The sequence below is a fragment of the Hemicordylus capensis genome, chromosome 8, assembly GCF_027244095.1.
Source record: "Hemicordylus capensis ecotype Gifberg chromosome 8, rHemCap1.1.pri, whole genome shotgun sequence".
NCBI classification, from domain to species: domain Eukaryota; kingdom Metazoa; phylum Chordata; class Lepidosauria; order Squamata; family Cordylidae; genus Hemicordylus; species Hemicordylus capensis.
In genome coordinates, this window is record NC_069664.1 from 26567400 (window position 1) to 26595321 (window position 27922).

At 41.4% G+C, this 27922-nt stretch overlaps 2 protein-coding genes across 5 annotated transcripts in view; one reads left to right on the forward strand and one right to left on the reverse strand.

Moving 5' to 3' along the window:
• LOC128333745 (multiple epidermal growth factor-like domains protein 6) overlaps positions 1-4976 on the forward strand; it is a 68677-nt gene extending 63701 nt beyond the window's left edge. For 2 of the 3 annotated variants that reach the window (XM_053269662.1, XM_053269664.1), the window contains 2 exons: positions 861-960; positions 3721-4976. The gene's annotated coding sequence lies outside the window, so the exon portion shown is untranslated. The remainder of the gene's footprint in view (positions 1-860; positions 961-3720) is intronic. The other variant, XM_053269663.1, reaches the window with a different exon arrangement.
• ATP12A (ATPase H+/K+ transporting non-gastric alpha2 subunit) lies at positions 435-27671 on the reverse strand. Of its 2 annotated transcripts, XM_053269667.1 has the most exons (23): positions 27428-27671; positions 24421-24570; positions 20084-20143; positions 19048-19251; positions 18137-18250; positions 17371-17505; positions 16486-16603; positions 15196-15464; positions 14229-14427; positions 14019-14128; positions 12995-13129; positions 12103-12295; positions 10447-10622; positions 9843-9979; positions 8886-9036; positions 7262-7430; positions 6356-6510; positions 5900-6023; positions 5531-5676; positions 3842-3975; positions 2731-2832; positions 1983-2074; positions 435-1002 (listed from the first exon to the last, which is right to left on the reverse strand). In XM_053269667.1, the coding sequence occupies exons 1-23, from the start codon at positions 27434-27436 to the stop codon at positions 974-976; spliced, it is 3111 nt and encodes a 1036-aa protein (XP_053125642.1). In that variant the 5' UTR covers positions 27437-27671; the 3' UTR covers positions 435-973. The 2 variants fall into 2 exon arrangements, with proteins under 2 accessions (XP_053125642.1, XP_053125643.1); XM_053269668.1 differs by lacking the exons at positions 24421-24570; positions 27428-27671 and adding an exon at positions 20855-21269.
• Positions 27672-27922: the final 251 nt, after the last annotated feature.

Sequence of the window (27922 nt, forward strand, 5' to 3'; positions counted from 1 at the left end):
GAACTAGACGTGCAGATGTTCTGCACCTGGCCCAGCTAGTTTATGTCAAACTGACTGAGAGGGAGAAATACTATATTGATGGGGAAAGCCTCTGTGACCCCTTAACTTAGCAATGGAATTGCTCTTGTGCTCGCTTCATTCCCAGCCACTCATTTAGCCATCCAGTTCCTGGACCTGGTGGATGTCAGGTGTGGATTCAAGACATGTTATTATCTGTAGCACCTGCCAAAGGATGGAATAAAGGCCAATCAACAAGGAAGCCTCTTCACAGCAAATCATTCTGCCTGCCTGATCCCTTTGAAAGCATCCAGGTCTCATTGGTCTGAGCCATAAGGGGACTCTGAATTTTCCATGGGATAAAGCATTCCTGTTAACCTTCACCTTTCCCCCTCCCCACTTGTAAGAAGATGAATATGGCAAACAGCTGCTTTCTGTAAAAACAGTTATTTTATTATCAAATGACGCATCTACAGTGTAGTCTTCTTTAACAACATATGTCGTTTACACATACTTGCTCAGTGTACATACGTATGTACACTGTACATACTAGCTCAGTTACGTACTAGCTCACAACTGTATTGCTGTGGAAGACATCACAATCATGAAGAACAACAAAAATACAACTTAAAGAAACCTAGTGCAAGTTGGTGTCTTACATTATTATTATTACAAACATGTGGTTTCTTTATTTCTTTGTACAAGAGGATTTCCTTTCTTTTCAACTTTATACACTTTAAACAAGGAGAGATTAGGTATTATAAAAATAGCATTCAAGTTGATAACCCAAGCATAAGCCTTTACAGGACAGTTTAGATATCTCTGTTTCTGGTCGGTTAGCCCTTCTTTCTTCATTCTGATAGGCATCTCTGCAGTTGGTTGATATTGCACAGCTAGAGCCTTCAAGCAGCCACCCTCAGAAGAGGCAACTAAGACACACTCTCCAGCATGGAGAAATGAGAGGTGAGAAGGACACTCAATAATACATATTTTTATCCCACCAGCCTATAGCAGAAAAAGAAAAAGACAAGAGGAATTAAGCATTTTCCAAGCGGCATGATGCTGAGCTAGCATAAATTATCAGTTTGAGTGCTGGTGAGCTGCCCTTGCAGTGTCTACACTGTGAGAGACATAATGGGGCATCCTCCTTTCTCTGCCTTATAGCCACACCAAGTGCTGGGATTACCATTTCTGCGCATGCCTACCTCCAAGGCTTCAGAGTGGCGCACACAAGCGTCTTCTCTGCCCTGTCTCTTGTTTCAGGACAGATCAGGGACAGAGGAATGAGGGCACCTACGATCGCAGTGCTGGAGTTTATGCTATGCAACCTGGCTTCTTCCAAATGGCCCAGATTCAAGGCCATTAGAGTCTGAAATGTCACTGAAATGGGAGACTTGCCAAGATTTCAGTCAGCCAACAGCCTTGCTCTTCTCTGGATTCTTTCCAAGTCACTGCATTGCTAAATCAAGTGTGAATATAGTCCTGTAGCTGAGGCCTTCAACAGTGATCCATGCAGGGACAAGTTAAATTCCTGACCTCAGGGGGCCTTCTCTGCAGGTTCTCTCATCACTGATGAAAGAAGCCACACCTGCTGGATAGCGCATGTGCTATATTTGTTAAAGGCACATGTTCATTCTTTTGGATTCGGGGTTGACAGCCCAAACAAAAATCACTCTCATACGCAAGACATCCATGTAGAGGTTGCCTCCATATCCCCACCCCCTTTAACTACACAAACTACAACTGGAAATCTAAAAATGACGTAGGATAATGGAATTTTGAGCCTGATGCTCAACTTGCAAACAACCTAATTCTAGGAGGATCGGCAGCAACAGTGCAGCACTGTGGAACAGACTGTTTAGTTTCAAATTGCTCCCTGCAATAAAGACCCTTGTTTAAAACTGCCCATGTGTTAAAAAACAAACAAACGGGGGCTTGCATGGATATGGAATTTCCAATAATGTATAAGACGCAACACTACTTACTTCCTGGATATCGCCTGATGAGCAACTTGCGGATTTCATCATAGACCCATATCAAGATGGCATAAGGCATAGCAACAAACCAATACTGAACCCTAGAAATGAGAGCATTAGATGTCAAACTTTATTCTAAGAGAACCTATGCAGATGGCTACATTCTTGTTCTGGTGCAGCCTAAGCATTTTGGACTCTTCATTTGCAGTCGTTAAATCAGGGCTAGGCAACCTTGGATCTCCAGCTGTTGTTGAACTACAATTCCCATCACCCCCAGCTACAATGTATTGCCTTAAACCATAATGCCTTTCCCTTGCACATCTGCAGTCAGTTTAAATCTATTTGCTTATAGGTGGTTTGTTATCATAGGCAAAAGAGTTAAAATGCCACCATGACCCAAGCCTATAGTTTGTTTAAGGAACTATCCTCGTATATTACGGATTCAACACTAATTTGTGGCTTTGTTTAGCTTCCTTAATAGAACACTCAAACAAAGATGTTGAGGCAAAAATTGGTGTTTTTGACTCTGAAGCAGCAATTTAAATAAACACTTGATAAACTTGCTCCTTCCTGTCGGTTTTCTCTGTAAGGGCTTGAGGCTGAGATAGGATTTTGATAAAATCAATAGTACCCTCTCTGGTTAATATCTGTGTTGCAACTTGAGCCTTGGACTGTGTCGTAAGGACTCCAGCATGACTGTTTCTATGAATACTTATGGGTGAATGCCTACATCTTCCAGGAAAGAAGCTGAACTTACCGAATGGCTGCGAAGTTTAAGATGTGAGCACTTCCAAAGCCATAACTGAGGATCAAAGCAATTGCGATCTGGGAGAATATGCCAAGCCAAATGACTTTGTTTCTATTAGAAAAGAAAAGACAGTTGCTGATGATGATGTCTATGTAATACATATAGTTATTTATTTAAAATATGTATGTTCTGCCCTTCAAGACAAAATCTCCCCAGGGTGACTAACAACAATAAATTCAGAATTTTATTTACACACACACACACACACACACACACACACACACACACACACACACATATATATATATATTATTTGATGTGGTGAAACTTTGGATTAGTTGGGAGAAAAGGAGAAGTATGCAATTGCATCTGCTTAAAAACAAGTTCTAGTAAGAACTAACCTGCCTACTTTCCTTTCACTATCCCTACAGCTAAATTAAATTTGGTTCAAATCGAAGTCCACAGGTTAGCCCACTTGCACATCAAATAATAATAATAATTCAATTTCTATACCACCCTTCCAAAAATGGCTCAGGATGGTTTACACAGAGAAATAACAAACACATAAGATGGAACCCTGTCCCCAAAGGGCTCACATTCTAAAAAGAAACATAAGATAGACACCAGCAACAGTCACTGGAGGTACTGTGCTGGGGGTGGATAGGGCCAGTTACTCTCCCCCTGCTAAATAAAGAGAATCACCACGGTAAAAGGTGCCTCTTTTGCCCAGTTAGCAGGGGTATGTTTATGTTTATGTGACCGCCATCTTGAATTGGAGTGGATGGCATCATCACAAACTACGCCATTGAGGTGCCCCTATGTGTCCCTACAACTGGTTCATATTGGTCCAGATGGGGGGACACACACACGGACGCACAAAATGCTGGGTGATCTCATAAGTCTACTGGAAAGTAGGCTAAAAATGCATTCATAGTTTCAGTTTTCTTATTTTAAAAACCTCTGTTTGACCAGGGATTATTTTTATCCTTCACCCTTCAGAATGGCTGTTGGAGAGATTACACTTGCCAGTAAGAAGAAGAAGGATGAACCTTTGTATGAAGCCACCCTAACATTTGAGGCCCCCATTACACCAGAATATGCACAAGCCACTAACTCTTACCTGAAAAGCCCTTGTTGGAAAATGGAATTCCGTCGTGTCTTCCGAATGATCAAGTCTGCCACTTGCTGAATGGTGATGCTGACAAAAAAGGCTGTGGCACCGTGCCATTGCAAAATCATCCTCTGGTCATAAGTCTGCAAAAGAATGGTAAGTGTGGAGGGGGTCAAATGGCTGACTAAGGAAGGCCTTCACACCTTGTGACCCATCAAGTATCGCCTGCCAGGTGCTGCCCCCTCCCCTGCCCTAAAAAACAGGGTGTTCTCCATCAGTGGGGGACTATATCCTGGAACAAGTAGATCTTCCAATTTGCTACAGTAGGCAGGATCTTGCAAATTAGAAAATTGTGTCCTTCTCAGTGTGGGGAGAGAACAAATATACTATCAGTTTTAGCTTTGCCTGCTCCACATCAATTGAGTTTGAGAGTTTTTTCTATATTATGGAAAGCAGAACTTTTCTGCAAGGTGTGTGACGAAATGCAGTGCACTTGTTTAGTTCTAGAATTACAATAAGAACATAATTTTTGTTTGTGTACTGGAGGTTATGTACTGATTATAGTAGAGGCAGCAAAAGCAACATGTTGATTGGACGGACCATGTTGATTGGGAAGGGGTCTGTGACTGTTAAGTCCCTTAGAGTGTAACTGTTCCTGGATGAGAGAGATGTTTACATTGCTCTGTGTAAAGGAGATAGTTGTTTATTTCAAGCAAGAATAAATATTTGGTGGTTTATCCCAAGTGGCAAATTTCCTGTCAGTAACCATGTGAAGATGGAAGAATGGTTGGGTCTCAACAGCACAATGACCCTGAGATGTTTGAGGTATCATGGTGAGGGCTGCACATTTTCTCAAGTGGTGGCAGTGGACTGATATCCTCGCTAGAAATGCCACAAATCTGCAAGGTGAGGCTTCACAAGGCATATTGTTGTCTTTAGTTTCCATTTTGGATTTTAAACATGATCTATATTGGGTATCATCTTTTTTTGCTTAGTTCATGCCATGTGAGGTGGTGCATTGCTTTGTGGTGACTATAAGTGTGTGATCTTTATGTAGATTATTCTGATTATATATTTGTAACATGCATAACTTGTGATCTGACCCTGTGAGTTGGAACACCAAGGAATAAACATGTAGGAATGAGCTCATAGATTGTGCAAATGTGGGATCCTGGCAAGGGTCCCTGTTTGGATGCCAGCAGGTGACCAAGGATGGTATAACAAACTATGCAGGTGCCAGTGTTGCTGGGTGTGGCATAGTGGTGGTGTGCAAAACTGTCATGGATGCATGGTGGGAACATGATTGGAGATGACTGGCTTTAGGATATGCTCCTAAAGACCTTTCAGCAGCTACAGAGCTATGGAACCAAAACCACCCATGCCTTAAACTGTAGTGACCAATTTATACTGTAATAGCCTCTAAAATGAGCCAAAGGACAGGCAGCATAATGTGATGGACGTGCCTTGTATAGGATGTAGTTGCATCAGTTCAAGCCACTCTGAGCAACAGCTGATGTTCTTTGATTCACATCAGAGACCTTTAAGGCTGAACAAGTGGTTCTTCTTTGTCCTGCCCATGAATGGATTTAGTTGCTAGCAATATGTCAACTCAAAACTTCTCTGTTGTGCAGAGGTGGTAGCCGTGCTATTCTAATAACAATTGGTAATTCAACCAAGAAAGATTCTAAAATGCTGTACCCATTGTTGTCCGTAGCTGTCCTCCAAGTCATCAACAGCTGGATTTTCCCAGCGGAGACGGATGTCGAGCAGTGAGTAGGGTAGCCAGCCTTGCTCGGCATAAACCGTAAAGTAGGTCAGAAAGCCCCCAAGGGCCTGAATAATGCCTGCAAAAGAGAAGAAGGGAAAGCCCAAAGCATTATATTTATAAGAGTGAGAGGGATTCTTGACAACATTAATGTCTGAATGCATGTTCTATTAGTTAGCTTGAATGGAAATTTTGCATCCCAGCTGACAGTACATTGGACTTCACATTGAAGACCTGAGGTCGGTTCAGAGTTCAGCCATAAACTGATCCATTCACCACTTGTATAAAGTTGCCCATCTTACCAATCTGTAAGTAGGAATACACTGCAAGTTGCTGGTTGACCAGCCTGTCCCTTTTCTTGTGCCGTGGCTTCCTTTTCATGATGTCGCTTTCAGCTTTTTCATATGCCAGGGAGATCGAAGGGATCTGTAAGAGAAGCCAGTTTCAAAAATTCCCATCAACATGCAGCATGATTCTAGGACGCCTTGGCTGCTGTTTATATTCAGTGAGAAGGAAGGAAGCCTTGCTTGCTTGCTTGACAGGATAATCTAGCAAGTGGAGAATTAATTATCTAGAAATCTCTAGTTAGGTTGCCAGTGCTCTTGAACTGAAAGGCGTTGCACACCATAGCAAGCAAGTTGGGAAGTTGGCAACTGATCAGTGATTGATCCTCTTGTCCTACAAAATACACAAGTAGCGATGTGCAGTGTGCATGCTATACAGAAAAGGCTTCACTTTCCAGAAGGTTAAGTACTTACAATATCTGTGCCCAGGTCAATAAAAAGAATAGTGATGGTGCCAATGGGCAATGGGATACTGGTCATGATGAAAATCAGGAAAGGACAGAGTTCAGCAATGTTTTTGGTCAAGGTGTAGGCAATGGTTTTCTTCAAATTGTCAAAGATCAAGCGGCCTGTAGAACAGAGATAAATAATTGTCATGCTTCTGTGAAGGTTGCACACTGTATTCCAAAATCTGCTAAAGGGAAGATAATGTGCAGATGAATGCAAATGATCTTAACTAGCCCTATTTGTCTCAAAGTCTGAATATATTTGAATTGAGTGGGGGTTTTCCCCGCAAGAACAAAGTGCTGAAGGGTAATACAGGAGAAGCTTTTAGTAGGATCGGCACTTTTTAAAATCTTGAAATCAGTTGCAATAAATAGGAGAGTCTCCCAGGTTCAAATGATTAGCATTTGCAGATTGGTCCTTTTCCCTTTCAAATAAACTGCAACAACAGTGAAATGATGTGGGCCAGAACTGTGGACAGCATAGGGAGCCATCTGGAGGAGTGTTGCCTACCAGATCTTGCTTGTATTTGGACCATGGAATAATTGTGAGAAGTATAACTCAGTTGTCTGAAAATGTCTGTGCTTGCACAGCTGCTGTACTCCTCAAGTAACAAATGAGAAAATGCATGACAAATTGGGACAGGTTCAAAGGATATGGGAACCAAAGGAGAGGGGGTAAGGGGAAACTCTACAAGAAATTGTGTGCCTGGATGTTGCTCATCTGTATATGCAAAGACTGATGTGAAACTGCACCACCTGTGTTTACATGTGTACATGCATTCTTCTCCAGATGTGCAAAATCATGACAACTTGCCATGTGCACATTGGAGCAACACATTGGTTGCACTTTACACCTTTAAAGGAGTCTCCATACCTTCCTCCACTCCAGTAACAATAGAAGCAAAGTTGTCATCCAGCAAGACCATGTCGGCTGCATTCTTAGCTGCATCAGAGCCTGCAATGCCCATAGCTATTCCAATATCTGCTTTCTTCAGAGCTGGGGAATCATTGACACCATCTCCAGTCACCGCAACAACAGCATCCTGGTGGACATGAGTCAAGGGATATTTTTAAAAGCATGCACATTACACTTCCTTTGCCTGTGTTATATGGAGCTTTCTAAAAACAGTTCAACATGTGTATGTAGTTATTCTGAGTAATAATTATAGGTTCTTTCAGAGCAAACTGACAGAAAGGGCTGAGTGGACAGCCAGGCAAATGCAACCTCTCTGTCAGCTCAGCTAGAATGCCAGTAGCAGTTGCATAAGTGTCCCAGGCCTTGCAAAGGTGTCTTATTCATGCCTGGGGGACCTGTATTACATTCTAGAATGAAACCAGATGTCAGTTCTTTTCCTGTCTTTTGCAATAGTGGAAAGTATCATCATTTCTTGCTGTGATTTGTTACTTGCACAGGGCAAAGTCTCATCTGTCGCAATAGACTCAGAGATGGCCAACAGATCCAGATAATCAAGTGCACAGGGTCGTATTGAGTAGTCAGGACACAAGGTGCTGAGCTGGGGATTTCGGATAACCAAGAATTGGATAATTTTATTTTTTTAATTTAACGTATTTATATACACCACCACCACCCCAAAAAACCAAGGTGTCAGGGTGGTTCACAACAAAGCCATAAACAAAACATTAAAATCAATTAAAATTCTAAAAACAATTTAAAACAAACCAATAAACCATCTAAAATTTTAAAAGTTAAAAAGCCTGGGTAAAAAGAGGAGTCTTCAAACACTTTTTAAAAGCCACTAGAGAAGGGGCGTCTCTTAGTCCCATGGGAAGCGCATTCCAAAGCTACTCTGCAGTATCCAAGAAGACTCTTTCCTTAAATTCTTTAATGGGGATCTGAAATAGCTATAGGATGATTTCTTGCTGGCCTAGATTGGGTTTATACAGGAAGTGAAAGATGCTGATTGGCCAAATCCATATCTGTCCAGTGAGATTTATGTAACTAAGTGTCCTTGTTGGGGAAGGTCAGAGTGCCTAGTGGAAAGGGAATTTAGAGCACTGTGTGCTGAATAATCAAGCCGAGGGAAGACCTGATTAAGGCAAATGCGGGATATCTTGTCCTTGGGGGACTTAGTGCATTGAGACTGGTTATAAATAATATTGTGCCAAACAGCTTATAGGCTCTAGTTACTAAATATAGAGCATGAACATAGCAGACTTCCTTTTTTCCTGCTCTACGCTTTAGGGAGCTAAGTATTGCTCTGGATGTCAGTGGCAGAATAAATTTTGTTCTATCTGAGCCTTTTAAAAATAGGGCAAAACCCCCATGAAAATATTTGCTTTTGTATGGGATTAAACTGAAGAGCTGATAGGGCTCATTGAGGAAGCTGAGATGGATAAACCGATTCTTCTCTCTTGCTACGTCTGCTGCTTTTTGTGGCCAGAAATGTTTTCCACTGAGAACAGCGCCATGGACAGGCCATCACAGTGCAGTCTACTGCTGCTCCAAGTACCGGTTTCTGTCCCCGCCACTCACTCACCTGTCTTTGGCAACCCTCCACTATGATCAGTTTTTGCTGGGGTGAAGTGCGAGCAAAGACAATTTCTGAGTGGTTGAGCAGGATGTCATCCAGCTGTTCTGCAGTCATATCCTTCAACTCCATTCCATTAATCACAGCAGCTCTGGCATCTCTGCAATAGCCATAGGTGATGACAATTAAAACTCTGTAGCACTGAGTTTGAAAATAAAATGCAAATAAGTCTGCATTTATTGCTAGTGACTGGTGCATTAAGGTACAGGGAAAGCTTGTTGATAGGAACATAGGAAGCTGCCTTGTAGCGAGTCAGACTATCTGTCAGCTCAGTATTGTCTACAATGACGGGCAGAGGTTTCTCCAAGGTTTCAGGTAGGGGTCTTTCACAGCCCTACCTGGAGATGCTGCCAGGGAGTGAATCTGGGACCTAAAGCACATGCTCTTCCACTGAGCTATGGGGCAATCCTTAAGGGGAATATCTAATAGCAGACACTGCTCACATGTAGTCACCCATCCAAATGCAAACCAGGATGAACCTTGCTTAGCAAAGGGGGACAATTCATGCTTGCGATTGCAAAACCAGCTCTCCTCCTGTTCATTCAAGATACTATTGGAGCAGAAGATGGAAACAAAGCATGGCGAGGAAACTTCACGACTTCTTTTCTTGGAAACAAGCTAGGAAAGGGTTGATTTGGTCTAAGAAAGATGCTTTGTCTCGTGCAGCAAAAAGGGCAGAACTGATTCACCTCTAAGTGCAAAACTGAGTTTGAACAATCTGGAAAGGTCAGGAATTCATAATGTGTAATGATCACCTTATCATAAGGAAGCTATGTCACAACTGAGTGGAAGGTACGGACTTAAGGGATCTACATGAAAAGATTTCAACAGATCAACAGTTTATTGAAAACAGGGCAAAACCTGAAGAAAGAGCAGTTTTGCTGCTTGTGGCTGTGTCATTCTTACCCTTTGTTCACTTGCTCAACGGGAACGTTCAGGCGCTTGGCGATGTCTTCTACTGTCTCACTGGTGGCTGAAATGATGCCTACACTTTTGGCAATGGCTTTGGCTGTGATTGGGTGATCACCAGTGACCATTATCACCTAAGAAAAAGACAAGCATTCAAACTGAAGCCAAATTAAAGATATAGTTGGTAGCATCTGTTTTGGCTATTTAATGGGTTCCCAGGACACTGAGGTTTACAGTGTTTGTTTTTAGTAATGATCTGGCATGTTAGGTATTAAATAGTTTTTAGAGACAAAATGCTTCTGATGAAATAAGGTGGTTGATTGTACATAAAGAATTTGAATAAACACTCTGCCCCCACCCACCAAAAAAAGTATTTATTTCTGTTCCTGGGATTGGTGCAAGCTTATCTTCTTAAAATCTTAATGTAAATTTAAATTTAAATCCAGATTTTACACTAAAATAATGCTCATTAGCAAACTATTCCTGAGGGTGCGGGGGTGTGAAATATGCTTCACCAAGATACAGAAGGAGTGTGCTTGTCTGTGTATTATATTGTTATTGGTATTATTTTAAATCACAAGTTGCTTTTTGGAAAACCTACCTTGATCCCAGCACTCCGACACTTTATTACAGCATCTGGCACAGTGGATCGAGGGGGATCAATCATTGACAGAAGCCCCACAAAGCAAAGATTAGACGTAGGGAAGTTCATAGAGTCAGTGTCAAATGGGTAGGTGTCAGGAAATTCTTCTTCTGGCAGGTACAGGTGACAAAAGCCTAGAGTGAAAGCAAAGGATAATTGAGTGAGGGAAGTCAAGGGGAAAAGACCTCAGATCACACTAGAATCACTATGCATTTTTCACGATCAAACATCCCACTAATTACCATTTCTTTCTAAACAGAATACCCATATGCAATTGTTTTTCTAAAAACGTATTTGCCCTGGTTGTTGTTAAAACCTACATTAATTTGCTCTCAAACAAGCTAATTCTATGTATAGGAAGTCCTCAGACTTATGATGATGCAACTGGCTTCTGAAAACGGTGTCTTAAGTTGGAATGTCTGAATCGGAACCTATTTCACCATTGGAAACAGTGTTAGAAATGGGGGTTCGGTTCCTGAACCAAGGCTGGGTGCCCTATTTTTTTCCCCTCCTGCTGCTGCCAAACCTGGTGTTGTGTCAGGCACAGACATGCAGCAGAGACGTTTACTGTAGAGAATCAGGAGTTGCTACAGCCTTGCCACACATTCCCTTCCCAGTCCATTCTTATTTTCTGTAGAAGGAAGGGAGGCAACTAGGTAGCTTGCCTCCTTCTCCTCCTGAGCAACTCTTAAGATGGTGAAGAAAGGAGGGTGGACAGTAACTGGTGTGTGGGATGGGAATGGGCTAAGCTTTCTCCCTCTCGCTGTCACAGCTCAGCAGCTGAAGCTGGAGGAGGAGGAGTGGAAGTAGATACCGTGGTGGCAGGGGGAGCATCTTGAATGGGCAAGTCAGCCAGTACCTCCACAACTTCAGACTCGGAGGCAGCTCCCACCAGGACTGCCAGTCTGAATGGCAAAGTGAGTCTGAGTCGCCATTGCCACCGCCACCTCCTCCTCCAGCCCACACACCAACAGCCTTCTAGTGGAGCCTCTCCTCCCACAGTAGGAGTCGTCAAGTTGGAACATAGCTGTACAGTTGAAACAAGGTAGCAACTTTAAAATGTCTTAAGTGCCATTTGTCATAACTTGGAGGGTCTTAAGTAGAGTACTGCCTGTACAGTAATTAACCTTGCAATGTGTAGTATATCTCCAACCATTTTCTTAACTTTCAGATGTTCACAATCCCTTGCTGCCTTTCAAGGTGGTTCATGTCTATAACTATCTAGTGGAAAGAAACCACAGGCTCTTGTAATATGTGAACACTCTAGGTAGGTACTGAAGTTACAGGTTGTCTGCAAGTTGTTAGATGCAGCTTGCATATAGTAGAATAAAATAACGTAAATACTATTTATGTTGTTGCTTAAGTACACCAAGTGTTTCACGTGTGTTGTTTCAGTAAGCCATATACAGCAGTTCTATAGGATAGGTAAGAATTATTATGCCCATAGTGTAAATTGTAGGGTGAGGCTTAGAGGGTATTGGCTAGTTGTTGCTAATTCATGGCACAGTAGAGATTTGAACTGAGGACTTCCTGGTCACCATACTACTCTAGAAAAAGGCTGGTGATACTCTGGAGCATATAGTTAGCAGCATCTTTTACAGTGCTTCAACTCACCAAGGACTCTCTCGCCCATGCCGCCCAGTGCCATATATGCTGTTTGGAATGCCTCTTTTTTCTCCTCATCCAGTGGTTCCTCCTTTCCATTAATCAGCATGGTGCTGCACTTTTCCAGAATCCTTTCGGGAGCCCCTTTCATTACCAGCAGAAAACGTTTATCATTGGGGTCCTCCGTCTCATGGATTGAAAGCTGCCATGAAGGTGCAACAGTTGAAATGCATTGCTTTAGTGCTGTTCAGTACAGTATCATGCTAATCCTGTCTTTTGAATTTGACTGACGAAGAAAAAACCAACAACATAGGACCATGCTGATCTGACAGCCAGTTGACTATCAGATGTGACAGTCCCTATGCTATGTTCAATTTTATTTATTATAAATATTTATGCTCCATCTTTTCATGATTAAATTAATGCACAAGGCAACATTTATATTATAATAAATCTCTAAGATATTGTTTGACGATTAAATCACAAGTGCTTAGCAATGCTCCATCTTAACCGTGTTGCTTGTGTTCAAGGTGACTGTTGTTTCTCTATGAAACCAAAGAGTTGTTAATCTTTCAAATGGCAATGTTGCTATGCAAAATAGAAATCATGAGAGGCAACACTCCAGAAAAGTTGTAGAGCCTTTTGCCTCTGTCATTGCCCCTTAATCTTTTAAATCTTCCTTCCCAGAACATTCTGAATTGGGTAAAATTAGTGATGTATTTTAGTCTGTCGTCATTCCTTTCTCCAAAGACACAAATTGGACTGCTTAGATTCTACAGACTATTCTTCATGGTTATTTTTACCCAATAATTCTCAGCATTATCATGTAGGCCTTTATAGTTCACGGGACATTTTATTTTCCTTTAATGCCTCAATATATCAGTCTCTAGGAAATACTCACCTGAAACTTGTTTGTGGAATTAAAGGGTATCTCTGCCACTTTCCTGTTTCTTTTCCGGACTTCCATTACATCACCCATAACAACCTCCGCAAACTTCAGCAGAGCTGTTTCTGAAGCATCTCCCACCACAATTCTCTGAGGACATTTTCGAAAATTAGATTTCAGTAAAAGTGTGACATGGTGTCATCCAAACAGCCAACAAACATTATGTAGATTTTTTTGTTATATAACCTACTCCTACTTGTATCCTTAACATTACACCAAAACACTATCCTATTTACATAATCATTATGCGAGATAAGATAGTGGAGCAGATGACAAATGTAGAGCCCTGTTTCCACTGCCTCCAGGTTCTTAAGAAAAGGCCTTAAGAAAGATTCTGTGGAGAACAGACTACCCAGAAGGAAGCTGGTTGGTGACTGTGAAAGATCTGTAGCTATGAGTTCTACATTTTTTCTTAATATTGTCATTATATGTTTTGTTTTGATCTAAATTTAATGACAGGAATGATTTCCATGGGGTAACACTGGGAACCAGTAATAAAGTACACAAAACAGTTTGAGTTGCTATTCTCTAGCTATTGTATTTTTTCTTCCATATAAATACATACACTATGATCATTCTTACTTTATCCATTTGACAGCTAAAATATTACTTCATAGGTGTTTTAAGAGAGTGATACTTTTGCTTCAGCTGCACACTTCCTTGATGTTGGATACAGAGAATATTGCAAGGAATCAGAAGGCAAGATGATGTATTTGTTCAAAACAAGTTGTTTTGGGGAAAGTATAGATAAGGTCAGCCTGACCACTAATTCTGTTTAACTTGAAAGGAAACATGTAGGCTTTTTTTCACTAGTACACTTTGACCCAGGAAAAACATTGCCATTCCCTTTTTACTGTTGTTCTGGAACGAAATAGGAAAGTACCAGTGTTGGTTGTTTTAAAATAAAAGTATGGCTCCCAAACCAAAATTCAGAGCACTCATCAAATACACTTATTTGGGAAGAAGCGAACTGAATTACCTTCATAATTGGTTCATTTTCCTGTCCTGGTCTGAATTCTGCCCGATTACAAAGAGAGACGATATTTGACAAAGCTTTCCAAGTGCCTGATGACTGATCGAAAGTCTGGGCTGAAAAGAAGAAAATGAGAACATTTAATAGTGCCTCAAGTTCTTATACAGTGACATAATTAATCTTCCCATCTCTCAGCCTCTTAAAAAAAAAACTTACTTGATTGATTTTCACTGGTGTCGGCTGAAAAGATCTCATTGTCGAACCAAAGGTGAGCTACTGTCATTCTGTTCTGCGTAAGAGTTCCTGTCTTGTCTGAGCAGATTATAGAGGTAGAACCCAGCGTTTCCACTGCTTCCAGGTTCTTCACCAGACAATTTTTTTTGGCCATCCTCTTAGCAGTCAAAGACAAGGCTACCTAGCAGTGTGAGAAAAATATTAATCAGAAGGTCTGCTCCATTTGAAGAATGACAATCTGTTTCTGCCTATGTAAATCCAGATTTTAATCTTGATTATAGCATGTATGTCTCAATTCAGTGTGTTTGACATAAGCATTGCTGATGCATCAGATTTGTTCCAGATTTATGATAGAAATAAATCTGGGATTTATTTTTAAATAAATTTAACAATTTATTTTTAGTATTTTACTTGGGAAACGTAGTTGGTCTGCTGTTATGTTAATAGTAATATGTCCCAGGTGCCTATACTGTTGTGAACAGGACTTCTAGTGTACTAGTTTTATAGTACACTATTCATATGGTATATGTCATAAAATACAATATAAAGTAGGAAGATGCATCAGTAGTGGAGTTAAAGATGAAGCCATTCTCAGGTTGGTTAGTGTTCAAGATATGTTGAAAGAGACACAACAAATCACACACACACACACACCCCGCAAAATGGCAGGCAAATACAGCAGAAAGAAATGAGAGTTTGAGATTTAGACATTCGAACAACAGAGATGGTTTCATTCAAGAATCCAATTTCATTTTTTTCATATAGATAGTGCTAGTATTGTCTGTTTATAGTTGTGTTTCTCTTTTAATACAGGCAGAAGAGTAGAGTCTCTGTGTAATCCAAGAACTACTAGAGCACATCCTTTGTTGGCTTAATACACATTGGTGTGAGCTGTTACATATGCATTTACAGCGTTATTTATGACTGTCATAGGTTGATGCATACTTACAGTAACTGTGGCTAGTAGCCCCTCAGGTACATTGGCCACAATAATACCAATGAGGAAGATGATGGCTTTCAAGACATTGTACTTCATAGAGACAGCAATGATGAAGAAAAGGACACCTATGAAAATAGCCACTCCTGCCACAATATGTACAAAATGCTCTATTTCCAGAGCAATGGGTGTCTTCTCATTCCCAACTCCTGAAGCCAGTGAAGCAATCCGTCCAATTATGGTACGGTCGCCTGTGTTGATGACCATGCCTGTAGCAGCTCCTGTGGAGAAAGGATTAATAATCAGCAAAAAGCTTACTACATTGCCTACTTGAACAACAGTGCCACACTTTTTATAATTACTTTAATCTTTCCTCTCTGCACACTTTAGCATAACAATTCATTCAAAAGATGGACTCTCTCAGTGGGAAATATCAACACTGTTTCCTCAGTCCTGCTAGTCTAATTGTAGCTCTTTTTGGCAATCCCCTCCTCTTGCCATCCTTACTTCTGCACTTAAATGTTTAAAATATCAGCAACCTCTTTGGTAGAACATTTTAAAAAATTATTTACACACACACACACCCTAGTACACTACTACAGACCGTGCATTGGCAACATACAATTCTGATGCCGCAAAAAACCTAGGCATCCAAATCAGAAAGATACGAGCTATTCTAACTGCAAGATATAATGCAAATGGATCACAGCAGGCTGCCGAGAATTCTGTATGATGGTCTTTGGGGCCTTCAAATAGGAGGCCCCAAACCACTCAAAAAAACTCCGCTGAATGACACTGAGCAGATGCAATGATGGCAGAAAAGTAGAATTTCTTTGCCGCCATCATCACCATAGAATAACCCCTAATGTGGGCTCTGGCATGTGTTCAGTTGCATTCATTCAGAATTTTCTACCAATGATGCTCAAGCCCCTACCAGCCCGCTTCATTGTCTGCAAATCACCTGTATACCAAGGAGTTACCTGAACTTGGAGAATCGGGAGAAGAAGCTTAGGCAGGACCATGTCAGTTACCCGACTCATCACCTCAGACCAGAGGGAGACCAGAGTGTCAACAGGATCATCCACTCTCTCAGCAGGAAAATCCCCCAGAGCCATCAGGAATCCTTTAGGATCCATCAGCCTCCAAGGGCAGACCATCCTAACTGGTCCCCTACCCCTGCAGAAGTTATTTGAAATCAGAATGGAATGGCATCACTGGAAATTCTTTTTGGCATATGAAGCTTTCTCAAGAGCCATCTCCCCACCTCCTTCCCCCTCTCTCTGCATGTACACCCACACATACCTTCCACACAGGTTGTGGAGTAGAAAGCAATATTTTTGGTCTCCAGTGGGTTTTCATGAGTGAATTCACAGGAGCGGGACTGTGGCTCTGACTCCCCTGTGAGAGAAGAATTGTCCACCTGTTGATCAAAGACAGATCCCCTCATGTAACTGAGTAAGCTTTTACTAAATATATCATTGTTGGGTTTTATGTAGAATTTCAGTAATCATGATGGTGGTAGTGGTAGCAATTAGCCCAGAAGACTCTGAATTCATCCCTACAGGGTATACCATGCAGAGCTGTGACCTTATAACTGCTAGACCTAATGTGGGTTAGGGGGTCCTATAGGGAAACTCCTATATCGGGCAGCAGCGATATAGGAAGATGCTGAAAGGCATCATCTCATAATGCACAAGAGATGGCAACGGTAAACCCCTCCTGTATTCTACCAAAGACAACCACAGGGCTCTGTGGTCGCCAGGAGTCGATATGACTCAACGGTACACTTTGCCTTTAATCCCAGGACAGCATCCCTTCAGTGGCAGTTGCTGGTATCTGGCTTCTGTTTTCTTTTTAGATTGTGAGCTTTTTGGTGATGGGAACATCTTATTTACGTATTATTTATTTTTCTATATAAACCACTTTGAGAACTTTGGTTGATGAGTGGAATATAAATATTCATACTAGTACTACTAGTGGTAATAATCAAGCTCTCCTGTGGGAAGATTCTTTCTTGTAGAAAAGGTTTCGATGTTTAGACACTGTTTCATTTGGTTGTGGAGCTGCCCTTTCTTTGAACGTATGCTCACACCTCATCATGTAGAAAGATACCTAATTCTCTTAATCTCCTCTTTGTTTCCCCCTTAGCTCAAAACTCACTTTCTTCTTCTTTTTAAATTTGTTTACCTTACAGCTCTGGCTGCCGATTATCCGGATGTCGGCTGGTATTCTGTCTCCGCCTTTGATTTCCACAATGTCACCCACTACTAGCTGGTCTGCTGGTATTTCTCTCTTCTCGGCATCTCTGAGGATGAGGGCTTGCTAGTGGGGGGGGGAAAGCAGATAAGGCCTGGTCAAACCATGGAGCTGTTATTGTACGCTTGCATCAAAGTGTTGAGACATCTTCAACAATCTACTCAGAGTTGTGTAATATTGCCTACAATTTTGCATGTTCATTAGCATGGTGGATCTCATATTGATATCCACAAACCATGAATAGGGCTATGTTAATTAGAAGTCATAGGAGGAGACTGATAAGATCTCCTTTTGAGTAATATTTCCCCATTAACTACAGGAGAAAGCCACCGCCAACTATTCCTTAAAAACATCACCTGGAAGTTTTTCACACGGCTTTTAAAGCCCTTTAGCTTGTATCTCCTCTGGAATGGAGGGGGTGCATTCACATATCAGGCAGATTTACGCCAAAGTCCCTGCAAGCTATTGGGGAGCACTTCATATGCAATTTGGGTTTTTCACTGCCCGTCGATCACAGCGAGCAGCTGAGTGCAGCCTGATTTATATCCAAGGTTAAAAAAAATTCACTTTTTGCATTGGGTTTTGCGGATCACTTTGAGTTCAGCGAAGCTTCCCAGAAAACCCGCAGTAAAACCTGCTGTGTGGAGAACTCCCTGGTTTTTAGATACAGATATACTGAGCAATATTGGAAACTCACCTGCGGGATCATTTTACTGAAGCTGGCCATTATGTTGGTGCTTTTAGCTTCTTGGTAATAAGCAAACATCCCCGTAAGAATCACCACAATTGCAAGGACTACGCCCAGACAGAGCTAAACAGCAAAAAAAATTACCCAAGTTAGCTTAAAGCAAGACAGTGATAGTTTCTTGTCTGTTGCAAAATTATGTAACTGACTCAGTACATTATGAGCATGTGTCTGTTTAAATAGTATGGGAAAGAGAGAGATGCAAAGTTTTCTCTTCAAAGCCATATGCTTCAAATGCGTACAGTCAACGTAACCATGATTATTGAAATCAGGGAAACTATAGCAAAAATATGTGATAAAAACATACAGCTGATGACAACTGTTGGTCTTCAGAATCTGGCATTAGAATTTTTTAATGGTCACATAAATGGTCCGTGGATTTAGAAATAGTACCAAGACCACACAAACATTGGAGTTTAAGTGACAATCCCAGGTATTCTTAGCTACTGTTGGAGCATGAAGAAGAAAGTATTGTATTCCTTACTGCAAGCCTTGACAAATGTTATTTGATCTAGAAGCCAGCTCAAAAATATAAAGGCCAGACAATGGGCACTTGACAAAATTACTGGACTTAGTGATGGACATTGTGAAGGTGGGAGATAAATAGACTTTTTAATCCTCTTTTCAAGTAGCATACTTAGGACAGAAATAGGGCTGCCTGGGACAAATAAAGATTTTGTTAATAACTTGGGTTCTGAATAGCCTAGTCTAGGCATCATTGTTAAATTTCTAGGTGGCATGTCTCCCTGGCAACTGGGATTTGCCAAGCCCTACTTGTGTGCATGTTAATCTGAGATGGGAATCGGGGGAACCAACATTTATAAGAAATTAAAAAGCTGTTCTAAGAGCATCATGATGCTTACCTGGTCAAGTGCTCCTGGTTCATTCTGAACATATTGAATTGCAGAGGCAATCCAGCAGAGGAGAGCTCCAGCCCACAAAAGGAGTGAGAAGCCTCCTATCATCTGTTTGAGAAACTTGATGATTTCAGGAGTTGATTTTGGAGGAGTGAGTGCGTTCAGACCGTCTCTGGCCAGAATCTCTGCAGCTCTTGCGGACGTAAGACCCTAGAAGACACAAACATTGTTAGAATTAGATATCCCTAAGAAATACAAAAGTGAACTTTGAGTTGCATCGTGTGGATTGCTGAGGATCCAACCCTCTTCCTTTGCACTCCTGCCAAATGAAATCTTATAATCAATTCCAAATTTATGTGCCTATGTTCTAAGACATGTCTCTAGCATGAAATGCTGGATCAGATTATATCCAGCTATTTAAAACAAAACAAAAACCATACAAACAAAAAACTCCAGCCCATGCCCAATAAAATGGAAAATAAATAAATAAATGCCAGTCTCTCGTATGGGTACTGTTTTACTCAAACCAACTTTAGCTCTTTTCAGTCTTGTCTTCTGTCCTTCCTTACCTTGTCTACCAAAATTTATTTTGGGGGGGATACCAGGTCATACGAAGAGTGAATATGAAACTCTCTCTGGAACTTCCTAATCCTATCCATTGCCATATGCACAAAACTGCATTTGAGTGGAAGGAGTGTCAACTCCAAAGCAAGGGCAGCAGTTCAGCAATAGTTATCAGTGCAGTATTTGCACCTGGTTCCTGTTCTTGTATATCTGTGCCCTGCAAGGACATTTGCATGGAGAAAAGCTGTTACCACCAGGTATGTGACTTGGTTCCTCTTGATGGTGAGGAGACTTATGGAAACTTTCCTGATTAGGCAGTAGAGCCCATTGCTCTGCTTTTCAGGATTAGAATTATTACGATCTTGCTTTAATGGTGGCAGCACAAGCTAGTTGTCGTAATGATATACCCTAAGTGAATTATGATATAATTGAACTGCCTGGTTATCAGTTTTCTGCGGTCTCATCTATTTTAACTTACTTTAGCAGTGTTGGTGCCATATTTTTCTTCTAGTTCTTGAATGCTGAGTTTGTGATCATCCTAAAACAAAAAGGAAATGAGATATTTCTTTTTCTTTTCTTTTTAAAATAGTCTGCAGTTGACAAACATATGTTGCAATCAAAATATTGTGATAGTTTCTGAATTGGAATGTCTGGGTTCTGCTTATAGCTCAGCCTAGGGTTGTGTGGAAACCCATCTGAGAAATTGTCTCAGTCATCAAAACACTTTAGTTTACTTTAGAATTCTGCATTGGTTCCACCCACAGGAACCTTCAAATTGTCATTGAATTTTTGCTTCAGGCAAAAATTATGTTTGCTCAAAATGAGACATTTAATAACTTGCACCTTCCCCTTGTACCTGTCCAGATGCTCCAAAAACAGAACCATGGTTGATTCTGTTTTGGTAAAGATTTGTAAACCTATTTGAACCTGTTGAATTAAGAGGGGTGAATGAGTCCAGCAGTGCTTTGGAGGCTGGTGGCTGTGTTGAAATGCTGAGAATTAGTGTCCTCCTTCCTTCCATTATTCATGAATTATGGAGCTGGAATGACCCAGTAGGTTTGCTAGTTTGTTTAGATAGGGTAGCATCTCAATCACAAACAGGTGCTTGTACAATCTTTTATAAATCAATTCAGAATGAGATTTCATAGTTTTCCTATTGAGTCGGTTTAATCCTCCACTCTTTTTTATATAACCTCATCGGTCTCAGGTGTTAAGGGAGGTTGGTTGGTTTTAACCAGATATGACTTACCTGTGGGCCGAAATCATTGATCATTTCTGCAACATGTGCTTTAAATGCATCAGGCTTCATATTCAGTCTCTAACATCTTCAAATAAAGTGTGTCGGGGAACAGGACTAAGAGCCCAGACAGATGCAATGTGGGTGATCTGTGATTGTATCCATACTTGTGTTTTTCCCGCGTTGGATTTAATAGCAAGTTCTATCCCCCTCTTTGGGGTGTGTGTGTGTAACTTCTGTCAGGGAGATAGTGCAGGGGAGAGGGTTTTAACCCTCTCCCCTGCTTTCCTGATCAGACTAGCAGCCCACAGTGCTGGCCCCCTCCACAGCTGCTTTGAAGTAAAGACAAATTTGTCAGGAGATCCAGCTTGAGATCTCCTGTGTTGCATCTGTTTTGGCCATGAGACCCTCAGAGGTTTCTGCTAGCCAGGGTACTCTGTATTAGGCTTAGGGCTGCTAGGTCTCCAGCATCCCAAAGCTTAAGACTTACAAAGTGAGGCCTGGTGATGTCACAAGGCAGGGATTGGTGATGTCGCATGGCTGCCAACTCTTGAAGACAAAAATCTGATGATGGAGCAGAGACAGAGATCTGAAGGCCTGGAAAGATGTCGGGGAAATATTTTTGGAGAAATTTGGGGCGGAAATGGAAAGACTTCTTCAGAGTAATGAGTTCAGTTTGATGTGCCAAGGAAAACATACGCATACAGGCTGTGTACACTTACTCCCCCCCACCCCGCCAAATGGGACAAATAGCAGATTGGAATGGGGCAATTTTCACTGGGGCAACTGCATGGGAGAAAGGTTTAACCCCACACCCCAAGCACCAGCTGCAATCCAAATTGTCTCTGAACACATCTGTTATGTGTCAAAATTTAAAGAGATGTCTAGTTTGGCCCTCAGTCCACTAGACATACAAAATGGATTTTGATAAACCTCCTGCTTTTACCACCTGGCTGGAATTGCAAAAATAAGAAGGGTTATAAAGTATTTTACTATGAGTACCTGCTTGGCCACAATTCATATCATTTGGGCTGTGTTTTTCTTGGCAGGTCACAAGCTGTGCAGGCCTGCATTAATTGAATTATCTATTCTTATATGCATTCATCTCATAATTCCTATAGAACTTATAGGATGCAGAATGGTATCCAGTATACTAACTGAGAAGAGTAATAATGTTTATATGAAATTTTTCTATTTTTATGTTACATGTAATATGTATTTGTTTTTATGTTACAATTTCCCATGATACCCTGGGCTATTCTAGAAGGCCCTTTCACACACACACACACACACACACACACACACACACACACACACACCGCCACCTCCTTACCCTGGCACCACAGTGGGTCAGCAGGTAAACTTAAATAGATGGGTTGTTCAGCTTTATTGCTGGACCTTTGTACACCAGGGAGTCCAAAAATCAATAAGAACATAAGAACAGCCCTGCTGGATCAGGCCCAAGGCCCATCTAGTCCAGCATCCTGTTTTGCACAGTGGCCCACCAGATGCCGCTGGGAGTCCACAGGCAGAAGTTGAGGGCATACCCTCTCTCCTGCTGTTACTCCCCTGCAACTGGGACTCAGAGGCATCCTGCCTTTGAGGCTGGAGGTGGCCTATAGCCACCTCCAATAGCTGCATCACCTATCGGCTTAAGGAGTAATAGGACACATACATTCACGGGGTGGTGGGAATCTAACTCAGGAGCCAAACTGCAGCTCTGCCAGCTTCTAGTATATAACCCCCCAGCTTCCAAAAAGAAGTTGTGTCAGGTTCAGTGTTGGAGGTCATCGTCCATGGGCAAGGGCAGGCAACCTTTGGCACTCCAGCTATTGTTCAATTACAATGCCCATCATTCCCAGCTACAATAAATTGTGGCTGGTGTTGATCAGAGGAGTTGTTCAACAGCTGGAGTGCCGAAGCTTGCCTATCCCTGTCCTTGGGTAACTGTTGAGGGCTCCAGGCCAATTTTTGACCAGCTTTCCATTAGATCCTTAGCTGAGTTGCTCTATGGTGGCCTCTTCTCTCCCATCTATCTGCAAATATCATAGCAAGGGTCTCTGGGGAACATTCCCATTTGCAGATAGGGGAGGAGGCGACAGTGAGAGTGCTCCATTGTTGCTTCCTTTCTTCCACTCCCATGTGCAAAGGGGAGCTCTTTCCAGAGGCCACTGCTATGATCTGAATGTCTCTGGGGGAAAGTTGCCATTTTGCAGGTTGATGGGAGTGGAAGAGCTGCAATGGAGCCATTGAGGGAGTGGGGAAAAGGGGAGAGGTGTGAGAGGCCTTTTGCCATAGGGCTGGGGGTGATGGGAGTTGTAGTCCAACATCTGGGAACCCAAGGTTGGGAAGTTGGGAACCCTTGATTTAAACGATGGCAGGGGGGATCCTTCTGCAGTTTAAAGAACTATGGGATAAATCAGAGACAGTTCTAAATGGGAATGATGGCTATCTTCACTGCGTCGCTTTGACTGGCATGTACACTCATGCGCATGCACACTCATATGAGCATTCCATTGAAAGTGTTGCAGTATGGATAGGAAGAACGAACATCTGATTTATGCTGTCAAACTGCAAATATTTTTTGAGTCTACACTTGTAATAATAATGGAAGAGTGTTTGCATTGCCATGGTAGAAGTTATCTGTCACAGCATGAAATAGTGTGTTGTCTGCAGTTTGACACTGCAGAACCTGCTTCCCAGAGGTTCAAACCACTAGTACAGAGGTAATGAGAGTTGAAGCAAAGAACTTAGGTATCTTTTTACTTTCCCTATTATCCCATGTGAATGGTACTGTCCTCCTGATTAAATCTTGGGTGTAGCTTGTCAGACAGGATTTGGTATGAAGGAAGCAGGAAAATACCGATCACAATGATAATGTTCTCATAGTAAAAAATGAGAGAATAAATTGCAATGCCTTTTCCAAGCAAAATTAGATTTTTCTTTGACTATATGATTGTTCTGCATGTTTGCATTTATATAGTACCTTGGAGCCTGTTGCCAGAAGAGACATTCTTCCTGGTCTCTCCTGCTAGCCAGATTTTTCACGTCTGCTGTTTGGGCAGCAAAGGGGTTAGCTCCTGTTCCAGTTGTGTGTGCCAATACTTTATTGATTCATAGTTCTGTTATGCTCCCCCCGCCCCTATTGTGTGATGGCTTCATACCAAGCCATACTTGAGTGGATCTTCTTTGGACTGGAAACCTTAAAGGTACAGAAGCCTGGAGCTGGATGTAGGTTGCATTTTAATAAAATGAGGATAATGATTATATTTGCCTACCTAATTGAAATGTAATTAGCTGGTGCTTTATAAAGCCCTTTGGGAAAGCACTATGGTAATACTGCTGTGGTTGCCGTCCAAAATGACACCTTTAATGGTTGCTGGGCATAAATCTTTTAAAGATAAATGATTTTTTCCTATGCCAAGACTGAGAATTGTAATCTGGCCCAGACTTTCAGGAAAGCTGCTTTTGAGGACTTGGTGGAAATCAGTGGGCATAGCCTTTTGCTGGGATACTTTAACAAGGACCTGTTCATAGCTCTTGCAACAAGTTCTGTAAAGGTTCCTTGAGGCACTTACCAGCTCCAGCTCTTGCTTGAGTTCTTCAGCCTTCTTACTTTTTTTCTTGTTCCCTTTCAAATCTTTGTACTTTTCCTGTTCATTTCCTTTGACTTCTTTCCCCAAATCCTTTGTTCCATTGATCTCAACAGAGTAAATGTCAGAGTTTTTCTGAAATGCAAGTGAGCAGGGAAGTTAGATTGGCCTACTTACTCCCATTATCCCATTAACTCATGCACTCTGTCCTATAGAAGCATTTCTAGGGAACAAGGCAGAGAGGGTAGGAAAGGTATTCCCTGAACAGAGCAGTTTCCCATATCCTGAAAACTAGAGGGTGTGGTTCCATTCTCCTATTGTTCTATGGGTTTGCTCTGCCCATTGTTCCTCTCCTGATTTAACAATGCAAATTTCTAAAATTAGTTCTGGAACTGGGACATATCCATTTTTCTGCAACAAGGTGCTACTATTTGTTCTGATAATTTTCCTGCCTTTTGCTTTAACAATGAACACAAGTGATCATCAATGAAGCACAAGCAGTATGTACAAGCAGACTATCAGAGGGGCAGACAAGCACACAAATTCATCAGGGTTCCTGGGTAGTGGATCTGGGCTACCCAATGCTAGAGCAGCTGGGGTGGGAGGCCTCCGGGTGGCCCAGATGATACAAACTGCCTGGGTTAACTCTCTCCTACCCATGTAGCTCGTGTTGTGAGAATGTCCTCATTGTCTCCTGTCTTGTCTCCAGTTTTGTAACTGGAGTTGTCTGTTTTTCACACACACATCTCTGATATTCTGAATATGTTTTATCATACATTATGATTGAATATATAGACACATATTTTAAAATGATACTGACTCCCATAAGAGATTCAGGCTGTCAGATTCAGGTGGGGTGGGGTGTTGTTTTCAATGTCTGTAGCGAGCATTTTTTGTATTATTGCCATATGGTTGAAATAGGCCCAAAAAAAGGAGAGGAAATTTTCCCCATGCCATGGATATGAGCAATTATTCTGCCATATAACACTCGCTCACTACCCCTTGTGTACCATGGCAATGCCAAGTACCCAGCCAAATTCTCTTTAGTTTTTTGTAGATAAATTAGAGATTAAAAATCACATTGGTTCTTATAGCCAAGATATACTTAAATGTCATGTCTGCCCAAGTCTTGAAAGCTTTCTGAGGGACTTCTGATTGAGCAGATGCAAGCCATCCAGCTTTTCTCTCAATTCTGTGCAAGCCGGATAGGATAATTTAGCAACAAATGTCATTCATAATGAACATCAAGCCACCCATTCTGTTTTATCTGGATATATAGATAAGCCATTGTTCTGAATTGCCTAATAGCTTTTGTTCCAGACTGGCTTCCTGTTTTTTGTGAGCTTGTCAGCTTTTATATACATAACTTTGCAGACCATAATTGATGTATAAATTGCATGCCATTCTGTGGAATGACTAGCTATTGGCTGACCCCATTTCCCCCCAGATTCCTTGAGGATTATTATACAACTGAGTTTGCAGGCCGAGTCATACTTGGTGATTGAGGGTCAAGTCACAGCTTGCTAATTAGCACAGTTTAGTTATGGACACGTGCACACTTAAAGACCTGGTATTCTTCATAACAATAGTAAGTTATGAATTTAAAAGGGTTCTTTTTTTCATCCACATTTAGATTCTTTTAAACTGTGTTAAAATTTTGTTTATAACTTTTGTTTATAAAGATATAACTATTTCACTATTGTTGTTGGCATACAAAAAATAAGCTAAAACACATGCATCCATCTGTTTTTCACCTGAAATGCCATCCTATTTCTGCCATTATAATTAATTTCTAGTTAATGCTCCTACACAACCACTGGACTATCACTTCACCTATTTCACTACTCTGTGTACTGTAATTAGCTAACTCTGCCTGCCTTACCTGACCAAAGATCATAGACTTTCTGAACTTGGTCAACATGAGTTCTGTTTGGTACAATTCCTGCCGTGTTGTTTAAATATCTGCAACTCTGCACGTCAATGAAAGGGATGCTTCAGTGGGAGTGGGCATCTTTGCCATCAGCCAACACATGAGTCCTTTTGCCTCCTCCCTCTGCAGGGAAGAGGCTGGTACTTGAACTCTGTCAACAGCTGCCAGGGGTCAGAAAATACTACCTTCCTTCCATCACACACACACACACGTATCCCAATTGTGTTCTACCTCTATATGGATTTTCACTATAAGTTGCTTTGGGAGTCAATCTCAACTAAAAGCAGAGCATAAATATACACAAACTAGGTGTATTGAAGAAAATTTCCCATTATCAGTGGGTTATTGGAGGTGAACTACCCCTACTGGAACCCTACTTTGTATTTTTAAAAAAATTATTTGATTTCTATACCACCCTTCCAAAAATGGCTCAGGGAGGTTTACACTATATGCTAGATTGCTTTTTTCAACTTGACATTGCAGGATCATCTTAGGGCTTTTTTTAGTTTTCTGGAAAGACAAGTTAATTCTAAGACTCTTGCTTTTTGAATGGGATGTACAGTATGACCCTAAGCATGTTTACTCAGAAGTTAGTCCCATTGAGTTCAACAGGGCTTAATTCCAAGTAAGTGTGTGTAGGACTGCAATTTCTGTTAGTTTTTCTTTTCTTTTTTAATGTTCCTCTCTCAGTGAACGGACTGAGAACATCAAATGCTGTAGTGTTGCTGAAGCTAAACAGATATAAACTGGATCAGCACTCTGTGATGGGACACCCATGCACATATAATACATAATATTTCAAAGTTCCACTTCTGCTCTCCACTAATAAAGATCAAAGGTCTATGCAAAAAGAATTTAATGTCTTAATTGTATCTCCCTGAAATGGCCATTCTGATCTCAACAGAATGGAGTCCCAATCAATCATCTAATTCTCCTCTTAAAACATCAGTGCATTAGAAAAGTCAAGCATAGGTCTATTTCGAATTCAGAAACCTGACAGTTCAAAAAGATTGAGGGAAGTAGCTGTTGAATATCAGCTGGTTTAAACACTGGTTTACTCACCTTTCCCATTGTAAGCTTCCTCTTCTTTGGACCAAGTGGAACAAGGGATCTCTCACAGCAGGGAAAAATAAATATGGACCAAGCCCAGGTGCTTGGGTTGAAAAAGTGTTTTCAAACAGCCAGACCCAAGGAACTATGAACAGTAGCAGTACTGGAATGCAAGAACTCTCAAGGCTGGTAGCCTTCTCCCAACAGGAAAGCCAACATTAACTGGAATCTTCTCTACAGTTGGGCATCCTTCAGGCACAACAGGTTCACCTTCCAGAGCCTATGAGAAGTGTCTGTTGCTTGTTGGCCCTTATGAATGTTGTAGCCACTCCCTTGGCCCTTTGAGGCCAGCCCATCTTCTGCTTCACCAAGCAGTAGGTGGGAAAATGCCACAGTAATGGGCATAAGAGTTCCAGGTCAGATAGTTTCTAATTATGATTTGCAATCTTTGCTCCCTTCACTGGGGATTGAAATAGAGACTTGTTAGTTTGTTGTGATAGAGGTAAG

Coding starts and splice junctions, on each gene's coding strand:
- ATP12A (XM_053269667.1), bottom strand. Junction 12,296..12,994: donor ATTCCACAAACAAGTTTCAG/GTGAGTATTTCC, acceptor CCTTCATGGCAG/CTTTCAATCCATGAGACGGA. Junction 7,431..8,885: donor TGGAGGGTTGCCAAAGACAG/GTGAGTGAGTGG, acceptor CATGTCCACCAG/GATGCTGTTGTTGCGGTGAC.